At 47.3% G+C, this 17574-nt stretch overlaps 1 protein-coding gene across 1 annotated transcript; it reads left to right on the plus strand.

Annotated features, from left to right (window-relative positions):
- Positions 1-10574: 10574 nt before the first annotated feature.
- Positions 10575-17263, plus strand: LOC146207678 (tetraspanin-33-like). The gene is made up of 4 exons (XM_084577199.1): positions 10575-10712; positions 11486-11810; positions 12702-12858; positions 16589-17263. Exons 1-4 carry the CDS (start codon positions 10575-10577, stop codon positions 16932-16934), a joined length of 966 nt encoding a protein of 321 aa, XP_084433325.1. The 3' UTR covers positions 16935-17263.
- The last annotated feature ends 311 nt before the right edge of the window (positions 17264-17574 follow it).

Genomic DNA, 17574 nt, shown 5'->3' on the forward strand with positions numbered 1-17574 from the left:
TGCAGCGTTAAAAAATGAGAAAGCAAGTTATTGAGGGCCGCACGCCTGCCTATTTATCAACCGCAAACATTTTGGCGCTGGGATGCGGCTACAACTTTCGAAACCGACTCAGCTTTACAATTACGCCGTGCGCTCTACACGTTCCGCTGGTCGACCAAGGCTGATTCGCTATGTAGCGCTTTAGGTCGGCTATGGCGCCCAGCTCCGATCGACCAGTGAAAATCGCCATTATATTCAGCGATGAGGTACCTAGATAAAGCAGTCAAATGTTACTAGAACAACATGGAAAAATGGGAAAAATGCTGAAACGGACGCTGTTGGCAGTAGTCATTTTTTAAACATCTCGGCGCACTTTGACCGACAAAGAAAAGGATAAAAACAACTCTATACGACACTGAGCGTGAACAAACAAAGAGTACAAGATTATTCAGCGTGGCAAAAGGAAAGCGGTCAAAGTGATAAGACTGCGAGCTGGCCGGGCCCGAAAGCAACAAATGAAGATTAGAATAGTTGGCGGTGGTTCACGGCAATATGCCGGGTGGTCGCCTACGCTGTCACGTGATAGAATTACAGGGAGGAGCATAAGTATTCCCCATAATTGTTTCATGTTTTCTTGTTGCGATTTTATAATTTGTTCCTTCGTTGTTATTTAGCTGTCCAGGATGATGATTTCATGAGTAGATGCTATAAAAAGTTTTCTCCTCGGTCGCGTGCAGTTCACACTGCCCCTCTGCCCCTCTGAAAGGCGCGGATAAATTATTAAAAAACTAAAATAGACAGTTCTTTGCAAGTGTGTGTCATTCTCGTCTCGTGCCTCCTACTCAAGCGCCGTGGTTCCCACGATTTCTGACTTTAAACCGCAAGCCTATAGGAGAAGATGGGAGCCGTTGACTCCAACTCTGGATCACTGATACCAGCAATTACCTTCTGTTACGCACAATACCGGATCTATACACGCAAGCAACTATCACCAACGTCTACCCGTGATGGACGGTCATCTCATCACGCCGGGGCGGCGTCTACATGTATGTCTCGCTTCCGATGCAGTTTTGGATCTGTCTAGAGCAACTAATGTGCGAAAGCTGTGCAGAGATGTTAACTTGACTGCTCAAGACAATGGTTGCATCAATCTATAGCAGTCGAGAACAACGCTGGTAATTATTATTTCTGAACGGGCAACTGGGTCGGCCGAGTATATAGGATGGACGAAAGCGTCGATGCGTGCCGAGCGTCGAATCACGTTTTTCACCGTGCGAGACGTTCAAGAGAAGAGAATCGGAGTGCTGGGAATTCACCGAGTCTGAGCACGTTCTTTGACCTTCGGCCGAAGAACAAATGCGAGGCAGCCACTTGCTTGCGGATGACGGGTGAGCAGCGTGCAGGAGAGCGGCCAAACGAACGCGGCCCCGCACCGACCGGCAGTCGAACCCGCGATCCATCCAAGTGTGGCGAGCATAGCAGAGCGCTAAACGTTGCTCCTGCTATAGGCAGACCAGAGCATCATGCTCTCGCGCTCCAGCGTTCCGGTCGACCGAGCTCTAGCCCCATCGCTCCAATACCGAAGCGGGCGCGAGAGAACAACAGCATCTCCGATAAGCTTCCGCGTGTTTTCCGCGTCTGGCCACGTTTTGCGTTTGTGTTTCGTCTTGTTCGATTTTCAGCTTGCGTTTTTGAAAGCTGGCCTTTCTGCTTTCGTAAGGGTTGTGGGAAACAGAAGGGGCCACCAAACCGGCCATTTCATTGCGGCGATTCCGAGGTCGAGGCCGTCTCGGTCACGGGTTCCCTGGCTTCTCTCGGTACTCCCGAGATCCGGAGCTTAGCACCCCAGAGAAGAGGAACACTGTGACCTGGGCATTTTCGACCAAGAGTGTAGGCTTTCGAGTATAAATGGCCGTTCGAGCAGGGCCGTCGTACCGGTTGTCTTATTGGGGGATCTGGGTGGCCATGCGTGACCATGGGACCGAACCAATTTTTATCCGGGTTTGAGCACAACGCGACATTTCGCGTGCTGATTTGAAAGTTACAGTAAAGGCAAAGCGAATCGTAGCCTGACCTCTTCCCCGGATTCGCTCACTTATAGGGTAAGGTACCCACTTCCTCTAACCTTGTAGGGTAATGGATGTCGAATCTTGTCAAACACTACATCGTACTGTTAGTACTTTTTAAATTAAGTGTGCCAAATTGGTGAAACCAGTCTGGCATCCGATGTAGCGTCTGTGTGAAGCCTCGAAATGGCAATGAAACACCAGCCGTAGCGACTTGCTAATAATACTTAAAAGAGAGGTGATAGTGATACGGAGATCGTAACGTTTGTGCTTTCGGAAAGTTACAAGTAGCGGCAGTGATCATATTGGCAGAGTAAGTGCTCTAGTCTGCAGAGCGACATAACAAAAAAAAAAAAAAAAGGTAAAAGATCATAAAACTTCATCGCATTTCCTCAGCAGCAATGAAGTTGACCGCTTCTAACTTTTTCTTAACCCTCATGTATAGTGTTACAAAAACATTCAGATGTGTTTTTAATGTGTCCTGCCGACAGAGCGAATGCGCATATGCAGCGGGAAATTTGCGATAAACGTGATTATCGTCTTTTACAAAGCTCTGGTTGAAGGCTTGAGCAATTAACTGCACTTCGAAGACAACGGCAGGGCAGTTCGGCGCATAGAGGCTGTGTGGCAGAATTAATGTTATTTGAAGCATAAGTTCGAACTTCGATTGCCTTACGCACGCTACATAGGCAAATGATGAAAACAAACAAGAGCTTTAGTGTCGTCATCAAATGCATGGACAAACAGCGTTAACGAGCTAACGCACGAATGACAAAGCTTATCAGGTGTTGATTGTACAACTTTACAGTTTATAGATTGGGAAGGACTAAAACCCCACTGGAAAGGTTCATACACCGTGGTCTTCAGCACCCCCACTGCTATCAAGGTAGCTGAAAAAACCGCCTGGATTCATCACACCCACTTTAAATCTTTGCCACTAAATAAAGGAAAATCAACAAAAGATAGGAGTCTGAGGCTGGAGGATTACTGTGAGTTCAAGGCCATCCTGGGCTCTATAGTGAACTCAACATCAGCCTAAACACAAAGCAAGACCTTGTCTCCAAAATAAATTGAGGCTTTATAACAAACTACTAAAATTTAACATAAACTACTAAGTGAAAAGAACCAATTTCACTGCAAGACAATACTAGCGAAATGGCTTTTGCGAGGTTTAAAGTTAGCAGCATCCGGGAATTTCGGGAATAATTAATGCTAGTATTCGGCTCGGTATCAGACCAAGGGCGCATGTTTAGTGAAGCATTGTTTGTTTTCTTTATCAGAAAATGAAACCATAACAGTAGTTTCATATCCTGAGTGCACCGGTGGCTATTGGAGATTTGCACCAGCGAGAGCTGAGGTGCACAGGCCAGCGTTAGGTATTAAATGGTGCACCTTGCCTCTCACAAAACAATATATGGCGATGCGGAACAGAAAAAGAATGAAAAAATAGTATTGCCCTGTCCGGGCCGCCAATCGGCGCAGGCGGTTTGCAATCTGACTAAACACACGATACATCTTTCCAAGAAAATTTCTTTGTCTTAAGCTAAAAGACGACGCGGTCTCGTCACCGTGTTGCGCCGCCACCTTTCCACGCAGAGAAAAAAATGAACTTATTGAGTTTTCTGGAGTAGTTTCACGCGCACTCATAAGTTCGCCTTTGCATGGAGCAGTGTCGTCAGGAACACGAGTGGAGTTATACTTTGTAGTGGCCAGTCGTAATCTCACAATCCCCTGGCTTTGGCAGGGTAGCCTCTCTGATGTGCGAAACGTCGCGGTAGGTCCGCTTGAGGATAAGCATCTTTACGGCGGCACTACGCGACCAGGATCTATGCATGCACGTATCGGAGTGCAAGAGGCAGCTGTACGCGGAGAATAACAATGCAACTTGTCCTCTGCAACCGCCTAGCAGGTATCGAAGCCGTCGCTCTCAGTGCAACATAAAGGGCAAAACGCTCCGCGCGCAGCACACAGCCGTACCCGCGGCCATTGCTATTCGGGTACGGAGGAAATTACTGGCATCAGAGTGGGCGTCACCCGATGGCAGTCGTCGCAAGCGCTTGCACGGGGTTGCGTGAAACTGGAGATCGGTTGGTATGTGGCGCCACCAATGTCAAGGTTTTCATACCAACACAGGCTGGTCACGCCTTAGCGCACGCCCTTTGCAAACACATTCCGGGGGGGGGGGGGGGGGGGGGGGTTCCCGCGAGAAATTCGCAGAACTCCTCTAGTGTGCTCAAGCTAGCATGGCTTTGCGTCTCCTCAAGTTTCATGGCTGGATTGTAGACCATGATGATAGCCAGCGGAACGACGACGTTTATCACTCTCCCGAATCACATGACACGTCTTGTGTTCTTGTGAAGACTAAAAGTACCTCAATACTACGATAGTTCGGTCCCGTAGACATGCGGACCTCAATGAAAGTGGATGTCGCTGCCGTCTTCATTGAATGTTTCTGCATGTAGTGGCGTTGTCGAACTTAAAAAAAAAAAAGCATGTTAATTGGGGCACACGTGTACTGGTTTACGCAGGAACGATTTGATTCCTAGAAAGACAGACTAGATGTTTCTTCAACCCATACGTGTTGAGCAAAATCTACCCGGACATTCAGCCGTAGTGCAAATGGTGTCAGGAATTGGCAACCTGTGACCACATATTATGGAGCTGTAGCATAGCACCGCCACCGGCGGATATTATGCGTGATCCTTCCCTCGAGCAGTGGGAGGCCGTGTTGGCCAGCTCAGACCCGGTCGTCCAGACCAGGGCCGTGGAGTGGGCCACCCAGGTCGCCGTCAGCCATGGTTTGATGGCCATCTAGCACGGAATCATCCATACATGCTCTCTGACGAAAATAAAGTTTTTCCATCCATCCATGTCATCAGTGTTTGAATCCAAATAAAGTAATTTCGAATCTGCCTCTTGGAACCCGCTGGTTTAACATGTCATCTTAATTGATTGCGGCTAGAACCAGCTTGTTAAAGAAAAGGCGACAACTAGCGTAGTGGGCCATTGACCAGCCGCGGTTGGTACATGGAAGAGAAACCTGCCACGATGGTATGACAGATGACAAATGAGGGACAGAGAAATCCCACTCTCCCCATGTGAGAGAGAGGAGGGAGATCTTGGAACATGGCTGACACGAAGTGAACCCCTAAAAAATGGCTTCGTAAAATAGATAACGACTAATAATTACCAAGAATGACCCTGCAAAAAGGATCAAGTACGAATAAGCAAAATGAAAATGGCTACGAAGACACAAACAGAAATATGCATGACTAAGAAGGACTCAGTAAAGAGCAGAGCAATGTATTTTAACAGTTGCTGGAGTTCAAGTTAAGGAAATGCCTTTTAAGGAGAAAAGCAACGCTCGGCAAGGTTTAAATGAGAATACGAAGAGAAGACAAGTTGAAGAGAAAAGCTTAAAATCAAGACGACCTAAAGGTAATGCATTGTGATCTCATGAGGGTAATCTAGCACCCTCGCAATTTTCTACTTTTATTTTACCCTGCTCAGTGGTGCTGTACCGACAGTATAGTGGCGTCAGGCCCGGCGCACCCTCGGGAGCTAATACGACGACTCACTCTTGCTGCTTGCCTGCTGTAGCACATCAGCGTCAACATGGCCGAAAAGACGCACACATACACAAAAAAGGGCGGAGACGCTCGCACCATATCCTAGCGGGCAAACACAGTAAGAACGACGGCAAACACATGGCAAGTGTATTAGGGCGGGCCCTTGAGAAACAGTTCCGTCCTGCCACTTCGAGCGATCCTAGACCGGATGTTCATGCACGACGACGACCCGGCCACGGCGTCATCTAGTATGCAAGCAGGCAGGCAAACGCGCCAAACTTCCGCCACTATTTTCTTTTCTCGCCAGCTCCGCCAAGAGACGGTCGCTGCCTCGTCCCTGCGGCGTATCGAGCGTGTCGCGCTGCAGTGCAGTGACTCTCCTCCCGGAGATGTATGCACAGACGCGCGCAAATCGTGAAATTCAATGAAGCAGGAAAAGCCGCGAGCGGTGCACGTACATGAAACGCGGCGTGTACGAAATAATATGCGTGGAAACCGGCTCGGAGGCGAGGACTCCTCGATCGGGCGCTTGATCTGTTGACCTTCCCGACCCTTCCCGCATAGTGTTCCCCGGCCGTGCACTTCCTATAGAGACTTCAGCCTGAGCGAGGGTGCACGAACTGCGCTGATGGCCTTTTGCTCACCGATGTGTGTTTTCTTTCACCGTCCCAAACTAGTGGCGCTGTACTCCAACCGTCATAATCTCCTCTCGACCTTGGAAAGAAGAATAAGTTTGAGACTGCTCGTATGCTCAGCGGGCCTCTAACGTCGGGGATCTTTCACAGGAAATAAACTTCGACACTTTGGTTTGCATCCCATGCGCCTGCATTGCAAACTTTAATTGTGCACAAAGCGTTTCTGATAACATTAGCCGGCAATGAATGTATCGACACCCACAGCGATTGGGGGACGTTGTACGCTTGTATATTGTAATGTTAAAAACGAGAAGATGCAACTATAAGACAAGTTACACTTATAGGCTCTCTAATATATGTATGATTAGGGTAAAACTCAGAATATCAAGCAGTTCTTTGTCCGTATGGTGCAATGTCCTCCACCGCATCTTCTTGCATAATTAGTACCCAGTATCCCAAGGCAATCGCTTAATAGGTATGAACACAGGCCATGCACGGAAGGATGTGGCAGAGTTACTCACACGTGCTCTGGCCCAGCCTCTACACACATTGCAGGCACCGTTGTTGAAAACTATGCATGGTTGACATTCTGTAACACAGGCGCTCCAAAGGCGGTTGAGCGAAAAGACATCCGCCGAAATAGAGCAGCATCCGAAAACGGGCAATAGGGAACAATCGCCTTTCCAGAAGCGATCGATTTCGGAAACGGAGATTGCCGACCATTTTTACAGCCGGAAAACCGCGCAGCCTCAATGCAGTGGGCTCTAGTCATTAAAATCTAAAAAAAGAGAAGGAACTGCATAATTCTGTTTAATATTTACACAGCATAGAAAATGATGTTTTGTTTCGTACCGTAGAAGTTAAAGCGCGCGTAATAATGGGTATTTTCTTCAGCACTCTGGCAAAGGAGGACGAACTTTAACACCCATTTGCATCAGCAGCGTGCACACAATAAGGAAAAAAAGAAAGAAAAGAAGATAGGACTGAGCGCAGAACTTTCAACTTTATTTCAAGAAAACTTAAACCTGCAGTTATATTCACACGCCGGGTAAAAAGCCGCCAGGGGAATAATCAAAGTGACAGTGAGAACGCGCAATTACACTGGTAATCACAGTTTTTTTTCCCGGACAACAAAAGATGCATCATCGCTAAAAACCACTAGACAAAGAATTCCATGACGAACAGCACAAATATCAAAAGGATAGAAAAAGAGGGCTGGGAGGTGCAAGAATGACAAATGCAAAAAAAAAAAAAAGTGGAAAAACAGGGTTGAGGGTGCCATGATGTTAGAACATGGCAGGGCTGGAAAACGGTGAAAAGATTAATGGAACGACGGATGAGCGCCAACAATTAACACGGCTAGAATGAAAAAAAAAAAAAAGAGCAACATATGAAGGGGGCCTCTAAAAACCAGAAGTAGTCAGATAAAACCAGATAGAAAAGTGATTTCTTTTTCAAATAGTCAGATGGAAGGGGTGCTGATGCAACCTTCTCTAAGGCCTGAAATGAAGGCGGCTTCAATAATTTCGCGCGTCACGCGCTAAATTGTGCCGCGGGAAAGTTGCAGAAAAGCTTTCAGACAACCTATTCATTTTAACTTTTAACTTAAAACCCAACTATTTTTATCCATCAGCTCGCAACTGAGCGCATTTTAAATGACACTCTCGGTCGAAGCTGAGAACTTTCCACAAGTACAGACGAGTAGCAACCACCAAATGTTGGAACCACGTTTCGATGCTCCTGAAGATTATCTCTCCATTTGATAGAGCTGTTCGTACATGACAAGCGAATCGCGAGACTTCCATGACCAGTCGGTACGCATGTAGGAATGGGGTGTACCTGGAATGATCACAGTCAAGCTTAAGGGCTTTCACATTTTTTAAGATCGTTGTAATTGACTTTGGAAGTATTATCTCGCTGTTTGGTAGTCAGTTTTGAACTTAGCGCGGCTGAGACCATTTAATGCTATTGGCATCACCGAGTTATTCGTTGCTTTGTGAACACATGTTAGCATAATGCATAGCGCGTTTTTCTTGTTTCGAAAACTCGTATTGCGTCGTATTGTTCGAGACATCGAATTCTCCTTTGGCACTAACATCAGACATGAAATAAGGGAGTAATTACTCACTGACATTCACCCAAGCGCAGCCGTCTATTCTAATGCCATCTAATCTACTCCACCTTGGGCGATTCCCCTAAATATTTGACTAACATCAGAAATGTGTTATTTGAACTTGTTCAAAAAGTTTAGCTATTTAGCTAATTAGAATACTTTTGCAGTAGGTGAGATTCATAATGATGGACAGTTTGTATTTTTAATTGCGAGCTATGCATATTTAAAACAAATAAAATTCGTTGAGAAATAGTTATAATATCCATGCTGGAGTAAAGGCCGAAAGATGGGAGTCTTGACCAGTTTGTTTTATTGGAGTTGTTTGCCTGTAGGCTTAGAGAAAGAAGAACAGGAATGAAGAAGGGGGGGGGGGGGGGGGTGAGTAGAAGAAGGAGTGTAGACTGGTGTAGAAGTTCTCAATAAACTGATAGCCTAGCGTCTAACTGTGGTAGTTTCATTCAAGGTTCCACTGCAGGAATGTTTTCCTTAGGTAGCGTTGTCACACGGATCAGAAGAGCGTGTTGTCAGGCTAGTTCTCTTATGTACTATGTCACACGGATGCCTTAGCAGGGTAGGTTAACCTACCTTAGCTATCGATTTCCTTATCGTAAACCACAAGGCTAGTCCTCGAAAAATAAAAACACAGTCATGTTTATTGTCTTTTTTCGTTTTGCACACGAAGATTCCTATATGGCATATTTGTATTTTTGTACTTGCCATCGGGTAGAAATGGCATGTGCTTGCGATTCAAGATAGAGCACGCTATAGTTTTGGTTCTCAGGTGCAGAAGTGAAAAAATGCAGACTGATAAAATGTCAGTTGCGCAATAGGCAAAAACATTTTCGAAAGTTAGTTGTAACTGCTTTAAAAGATTGCAGAGAGGATTAAGTAAAATAATAGTCGTTCTCAAAATGTTTGAATACATAAAGGGCGCAATCATCGACGGTATCCTAGAAGGCAAAAACATATTGCATGCTCTCCCATATCATCTTCATCGCACTCGCACAGTTGCGAGAAAAAGAAATCAAGGTATTTTTGTTAGCATTTTCAGCATATTTGTTTTTCATGCTATAGGGATTTGCTAGATGGGAGCTATGAGGCAGTGAGTTCAGCAGCGGTTGATGTAGAGGTATGCCCCAAAAGGAAATGCAGAGTCGTTTTCTAAGTTGGTATGACCACAGCTGCAGCGGATGCCTGTGCTGACACAGATCCATCGGTGTATACGCCACACTGCCTATCAGCCCCTGGCACTAAACGTTACGGAGCTCCTCAGATCTGCCCGGCTGCAAGGGCACAGGATATTGTTTCAATGGATTCCTGCCCACTGCGGGCTCCATGGGAATGAACAGGCCGATGTTGAAACGAAAAGCGCACTCATCAATGGCCTCCAAACAGCTGTGCCTTTTTCAAGAGCGGACACGACGTGCCTTCTTACGAGTTGTATGAATAATGCTACAGCAGCTTACTGGGCCCAGCCAGACGCCCGACACATTCGTCTAAGAAGGCTCGATCAAACATTAAAATTTTATGTTCCGCGTGATATTCCGCGTCATCAGGCATGCTTATTACATAGACTTCGTTTAAACGTGGCTTTCACGCACAAGTACTTACATTTAATTGGACAGATGGACTCGCCGGAATGTTCAACTTGTAACATCCCAGAGCCTGTGGACCATGTATTATTAGTGTGCCCAGCGTATGCGTGCGAAAGAAGTGGGCTAGCCGCTTCCGTGAAGCGTTTAGAAAAGAGACCTCTTTCGGAGGAACTGCTGCTGGCCGCTTGGCAGGACAAGGGGAAGGGTGTCCAGGCAGTGCGTGCTCTTTGCCGTTTTCTGTGCGCCAGCGGACTTGATTCGCGCTTGTAAAACAAGCTACTGTGTCTGTATATGTATTTCATATGCCTTCTCCCTCATCGTCACCCATCATGACCATCTTTCTTCTCTCCTTCCCCTTCCCCAGTGCAGAGTAGCAGGCCAGATTTGAATTATTCCGGCCAACCTCTCTGCCTTTTCCTTTCAATAAATCCATCTATCTATGAGGCAGTGAGGTAGAAGAGGAAGTAGAAGAAGCTACATTCCACCGTGATTTTGATGCGATCCGAGGGCAAGAGAACAGCAGCAGAACAAGCCTTATAAGTAGGCGGATGAGCATTGTCGCCGAAACCTGGTTACGACCGAGTACACCGGCCACAACTGAATTTTAGGCCAAGAAAATGTTGGACGACACCCACGATGAATTCGCCGCTTTTCAAGACGGTGAACACATTCTCCAAGGCCGCCTCGTCCTGGCGACGGGTTCTGAAGACAGCGAGGACAATGAGAACCTGCCGCTGATCGACGTGAATCCCTTGGTAAGGGACAACATTAACGCTGCATATCGTATCATCATACTCGATCGTGTAGAAGCACGGGACTGTGTTTAGAAGTGACGCAGGGTATGCGGGAGTGCTAATAATTTAACTGGCATTGCAGTACGAAGAGCCTGCATGAGTGTTTTACAGCAACAAGATAGCTAAAAATTTGGACATTGTCTTTCGGCATCGCAGTGTCATGGTAATGACCCACTACTGGCGTATCGAACTTGCTATGTAGGCATTCGCGCTACACGTTGATTGTATTTGTTCATGGAAAAAATTAGAAAATACCTTAACCTCCGAGGAGATTGATAATGACGCTGGATTTAGCTTCGCTCATGTACAGACTTTGTCAAAAGTTTACAGCCCAGAGGGTTTGCTTTTCAGCCGTATATTATGATTTCTTTAACAATCGTGGAAATCCTAGCTATTGGAGAGGGTAGGACGAAAAATCTTGCCTTCAGTAAGTTCGGAAACCTGCGAATGCATTACGTGTCACATAGTATGGCTCACACGTAGACCCCTGGGCTCTAAACGTTTGACAAAGGCTGTACGCCTCTATGTACACCACCTCATTTCTTTCCGCTGAATTCCCCATTTGATCATTTAAAGTTAGCAATATTAGGTTTATCTCGATCATACCATTATCATCCATACCATTATCTTGATGTTACCATTATCATTCTGCTAAATGATTTGAGTGGACCGCCGTCTCTCGTTTTTGCTGTCCTTCGCCTTTTCGCGGAGGCACGTCATCGAACTGGTCGCAGGTTCGCTTCCCGCTACTACTACTCAACCTGGTGCTGTGGGTGGGTGGTGCGGCGTTGAGCGTGCTTTCGGCTCTGCTACTGTTTCGCTCAATGGAGGCGCGCGAGGACGCGGAGGCTCTGCGGCGCGGAGAACTGGGTACGCTGCTCATGTCGCACCTGGAGTTGGCGTTGCTGGCCGCTGGGTTGCTCCTCAGCGCCGTCTCGTGCTGCGGCTGTGTGGGAGCGTTACGCGAGAACACGTGCCTGCTGCGCACCTACTCGTTTGTCCTGCTGGCGCTCATCGTGGCCTCCGCACTTCTTGGGACACTCGTGCTTTTTATGCCAGGTGAATATTGCCATTGGAGGAAAGCAGTGGTTTCAAATAAAGATTAAACCTCGCGTAATTGTTTAAACATTTAAGCCGGGAGAAAGGGATGTGAGGAGATCTGTGCGGATAGGAAACGCGTAACAACTGTCTCACTCTGTTCGGACACCTATGCTGCGATGAGAGGGAATGACTTGCAGGGATGAAAGGGCGTATGCGCTGTACCCGTCCCTGTAATTAAAGGCTGAGTGTCTAGGCCAGATGCAACTAGCACAGTTTTCCCGTGCAATTTGTTCCATATATTTTCAAGTATGTGGAACATAGTTCCAGTTATATATAGGCGGAACGTTTTTGCACAAAGTTCCGGTTGCTAAATGTATCCTCGGTGTAACCAGACTAAGATACGCTCTACCTGTCGCGGCTATATAAGGACACATTCGGGTTTCTAAATTTTGACACTTCTCTATTACCGGTCAACGCAGCTTCATTGTCATCCACAGCTAGTTTTATACCTCGTGCAACATACTAGACTGCGCGCAAGTCTGTGTGCTCGATAGAGAGAGAGAGAGGGAGAGAGAGGGGAGGGGGGTAGAGAGGTAGAGAGACAAAATTTGCGCCGCCTGGCGCTATAGCTATGCTCTAGCAATGGACAACTTAGGGAAAATGTGCACAGGTGTTTGTCAGCCTGTGGTATACTAAACATAGTGCAAACCCACGCATGTTTTTGCACGCTTGTGAGTTTAATCCACAGGTTCTCGGGCCCATGATGTGTCAACAGGCAAACACCTGATTGTTTCGACGCCCCTGTGGTTGAAATGTCGGAGCGCAGGCTCGTATTTGCGTTTTGAGCTGGATTTCTGCACCATAAGTAAAGCATGTTTAGTAAGGGTGTGTTTCCGTTGCATACTACAGCCGGCGCCAAGGAGGGCATTCAGCGGATCCTGTCGGCCACCCTGGTGGTCCATTACCGCGATTCTCCGGACGCGCAACAGTTGGTCGACGCAGTGCAGCGCCACCTGGGGTGCTGCGGAATGACTACAAAGAACTTCCGGGATTGGAATGACAACTTGTAAGTCATCTGTTTTCTAACAATTCACCATTTCCTGATTTAAGTAGATTATAACGTGACAGCGTTAAATTCCCCGTTCACCGAAAATCGGGCGTCGTAGTTGGGATCGAAAAATCACGAGCATAGCGCTGGCAGGTGGTAGCTGGCAGCAGACATGGCCGCACATGAGTGGATATAGGGTTGCCTGACGTTGTGCTCAGCAGGAGCTGCTAACTGGGACCTCTCCTTTCAGTGGCAGGGTGATATTAGAATTAGCCTGCCATGACCCTTGCATTCACGTTACCCCTAGGTCACACGGGCACCTCAATACGGCTTGGTTAAAGCGGGGATTTATATGTGATAATAGCCCACGCTATCGCGCCATGCCAATAAAGGCGGAGCTTCAGTGTCTCCCATAAGTTGTTTTGCTTATGGGCTTTCAACAAGACCGGATGCCCGGCTAACTCGCCAGTCAATGCTGCCATTTGTTTGCTACGCTAACCTACTGGGTAACTAGGAAGGAACCAGGGGTTCGATGACTATTTCATTAGGGAAAGTTGGTGTGGCTTAGCGATCTGATACGGAGAGGGAGACATCAGATATGAACAGCCGTCTTTAATTTGTATCGTTCTTCTGCCGCTCTGTGTCACATCAATAAATCTTATTTTCCATGTATATAAAATAGCGGCTCGAAGCAAGGGATAGAGGGGCATGAAAGTGAAAGAATCATGATATATGGTGTACATAGTATTTGCTGCTTGAGCTCTCAGATATTATACGATGAACGACGTTGTTATAGGTTGGCTGACTCGGTAACACGTTGCGGTGAGTGTTGAGGGGACACTTGCGTCAAACTTTACACATGATTTCACGTACGGCCGGCACAAGGAAACTCTCCGAAGCCCACTAAAAGTTGGACAGTCGATGGTTAGCCAAATCAGGCTAGTGCCCGCATAGCAAGGTGTCTCTGCCTGCTGCTACAAAATAAGAAGTAGTCACGGGAGACATTCGTCAAGTTTGCCTCTGGCCGCCACCAACCAGTCTCACCCAAGCCCCAGCTCCACGGTCGTGGCTTACTGATACATATATGCACAAAAGAAGTTTCTGAGATCCGCTCTGGCCACAGGCGGAGTCAAAAGTGCTTAGTAACGTGCTTCGAGCAGCACGAAGGCTTGCACATGCTCCTAATGACCTGTAAGCCTTCCCCGCCAGCTTCATTTCCGACACACGGTAATATCGTGGAAACCGTTCTACACGAAAAAAAAACCCACAAAAAATTGACCCCGGCAATGCGTCGCGGTATAGACACTGCTCACAGAGTTGGTTCCGTTCCGCCGTCCCTCGTAGCTGGTACCGCGTTTACTCGACAGCTTGAGGAGCCATCTACAAGCAGCATTCATCACGATGTCAGTTTTCATCCTGGTCGGCGGAAAAATGGAGCTTCCTTTCTCCATTGGTAGAGAACGCTTCTCCTCAGTTGCGGAAGAGGGCTTGCAAGTGCAAGAAGTTTAGAGGGAAATTAGGGCGTCCACAGGGCATTTACACCCGCTGTTCTCCACTTAGCTAAGCAGCTCCAGGTAAGCAGCAACCGTTACTCCAGAGGGAAGGCAGTAGAACCAGCTTACTTTTTGCGGATTGCTATCGTATGGATTCACAGGGTGTTTAGCAGACTTTAGTAAAATTCTATACATAGGCAGTGCCAGACTGGAACAAACAGAATATGCTGAACAAACTCTCAGCCGAGGCGAAGAACTTTACAGTAACACTGGTCTATTACTCCTCTAATTATTTCTAATTCCTAAGGACTTATTTATTTCCCCCGATTAGATGATTAATACAAACAGAGTTCAACGCTCGACATTGGCATATCAGCTTTGAAACGGAAAAAAGCAGAAAGACTTTCTAAAGCCCTGCAGCTCGAGGAAACCAGGCGCTTTTCCGTGCAAAGACCGCTTATTGAGCGCATTAGACGTGCAAGAAGCTCAGTGAAAATACTACGCTCTATTATGACGTTGCGGTGACCACTGGACAAAATTCGAACTGCCTGAATCCTCTACCCTGCTATATCATGCACTTTCTTTCGCACCGCCCACCTCAAAAATAGCGGCCACGCAGTCGGAAGCGGCGTTTTTTTTTTTTTTCCTGGAACCAAGCGGCGACGCACACGAATGCAATTAATGACGTGGCACAATAGCCCATTTAGTTGGAATTAGGTACCATGGTCACTGAGACACGCCACCAGCGGACGTGGCCTTTCCGCCGGGCTTCGCTTTTAAGTGCTTATGCAGGAGCCGAATTAGGGAAGGTCACATCACAGAAACTGTATAAGCCGGACAATTAGTGCCCATCGTATCGGTCGACCTTGACTGGCAAACACATCGACCAGTTGCAATGGGTATAATTGATCGATTTTTGATAGTTTTCATGATGCGATTGTTGAGTAATTCGGTCCCAGATTAGGCACTGCGCTCTTAAGGCGCTAGATTTCATCTCGCTGAAGGACTTTAGAAAATAAGCTTGTCTTCATTTTGCAAACTGGCACAGCATCGTCTTGTCAACAGATTCGCGCTTGGCATACAAATTAACCGCCCAACTTGGCAAATAAATAGTTAATTAGTGAGTTTAGTAATCTTGTTATCTAATCACCAGAGTTTCGCAATAACGACGACGTCGTGGCTAATGAGGGCGCTGAACGGCGCAACTGAAGGACGCACTGCGGAATCAAATCCAGGATTCGGCGGCCGCTTTTCGATGAAGGTGAAAAGCAAGACGCCCGTGTGCTGTGCGATGTCAGTGCAAGTTAAAGATCCCCAGGTGGCCGAAATTGTCTGGAGCACTTCACTATGGTGTCCCCAATAGCATGAGTCTCTATGGCACACTAAACCCTAGAAACCAAACCAAACAGTTAAATTACGGCTCTGGGCAGCTGGCAGTGTCTTGGTGAAAATATTTCTGGATCTGTTTAACTTTCTGTTTTGTTCCCTTAATCATAAATCATTAAAAAAAATATACAAAACTGACAAATCACTTTGTAACTATCCCTACTTAAACATTATTTGTGAAACTGTGGTAAATGTGTTCACTACTTTCTTTATTAAAACAGGACGCTTTCAACATACGTGCATTGAGACACCACACATGATCGTTCTAGCTCAGACCTCTGTCTTGCCTCCTGGCTGGCGGCAGTCATGAATACCAGCGATTACCGGGGCGGTCATCCCATATCCGCAATTTTTTAACCTAACGTTTCTACTCTTGTTTTTGCTGGCGATACATTAGTGGTGCGGGCGGAGTCTGACTTTGGACTCCATCTTACCTTTTGTCCCTTGCACAATGGCCTTATTTTCAAATCAAACATTGTTCTTCGACAGCTTATAAGTTATCTGCTCCCCATGCACACTACACTACCCACCTAGTTTGTTTCTTAAGATGAGTTATTTGATTCACCCTGCTCTCTTTTCATCGTATCAAGTCAACCAGTTCGCTTTTTTTTTCGCCAGTTAGTCCATAGAATCTCTGACCGCGATCCTTAGGCTCCTTCTAGCACATCATGTATCAGGGCTGGAGTGTCCTGCTTATCGCTGCATACCTCATTAACACCGCTTGGGCTAGGCAGTGCATACTTGAACTGGTGAAAAAATTGCGCCTAACTATGGACACTTTTCTTTCTTTTTATGGTGTGGAAGGTTTCGGCGCATTTTTTTTTTTCTCCCCAATACGCTCACTTACCACACGCGACGCGCGCTTGCAGCTACTTCAACTGCAGTGTCGACAACCCGAGCCACGAGCGCTGCTCCGTGCCGCACTCATGCTGCAAGCGCAACACCAGACTGTTGGCGGGGCGGCCGACCATCGACAGCGTGCACTGCGGCCGGGGCGTGCTCAACATGACCGACTACGAGGCCTGGTTCCACATCAACTGGAACAACTGCGCCGACTCGGCGCTGCACACGCTGAGGATGCACGCGCTCGCCGTGTGCGGCGGCTGCCTGGCACTCTCCCTCTGCCTGGCTTTCCTCGACGCGCTCGCGCACACTACGCTCGTCGAGATCCGCCTGATACGCGCGTACTACGCGGTTCACGGACCGGCCGCCTAGCAGGACGCGACTGAAGCGCCCCAGGAATGTTTCCGCAAGCGTCGGGTGTGCCTACAACTTATAGAAGTTTTACGTTTACAGTGCGCACTAACTGTGGCTTGCGTTATCTCAGTTGTCTTTTTGTTTCTGCGCTCAATAACAAAGCGCACATTATAGCTACTCTGGGTTGTAAAGATTTTGAGATGGAGTTGACGCGATCCTTAGAGGGCGCAAAGACAGTTATGGCTCAAAGTTCTAAGGCGGACCACGCAGACAAACCCGGCGAAACATTGCCTTGCATCCGACGTATTTCTTATTCTCTTCCGGCTCCAGCCCGTGAAGGGCCACCAAAATCTTTGGTATATGGCGCGGACCTGTCTGCTCGGGCAGGAGGCGGTGGCTGGAAAAGGTGGAGTTAGCCTGCGCACAGGACATTCATTGCACCTTTTCAATCGTTCTCATATGGTGTGTGCTGAGTATAGTTCCAAATTCCAATGTATACTCTCACCATGACGATTGCTTCAGCTAAAATAGTTCACGTTGGTGCCTTGCACTAGGTAATTTCTGAGGAAATCGCCGTCATCGCCCAAGAACCAGGTGAGCTGTGTAGTTTTCTGGAGTTTCATTTTTGCTCATGCAGTCATTGGAGGACAAATACTGA

The sequence above is a fragment of the Amblyomma maculatum genome, chromosome 1 (assembly GCF_055883805.1).
Source record: "Amblyomma maculatum isolate TAMU_Amacu chromosome 1, ASM5588380v1, whole genome shotgun sequence".
NCBI classification, from domain to species: Eukaryota; Metazoa; Arthropoda; class Arachnida; order Ixodida; family Ixodidae; genus Amblyomma; species Amblyomma maculatum.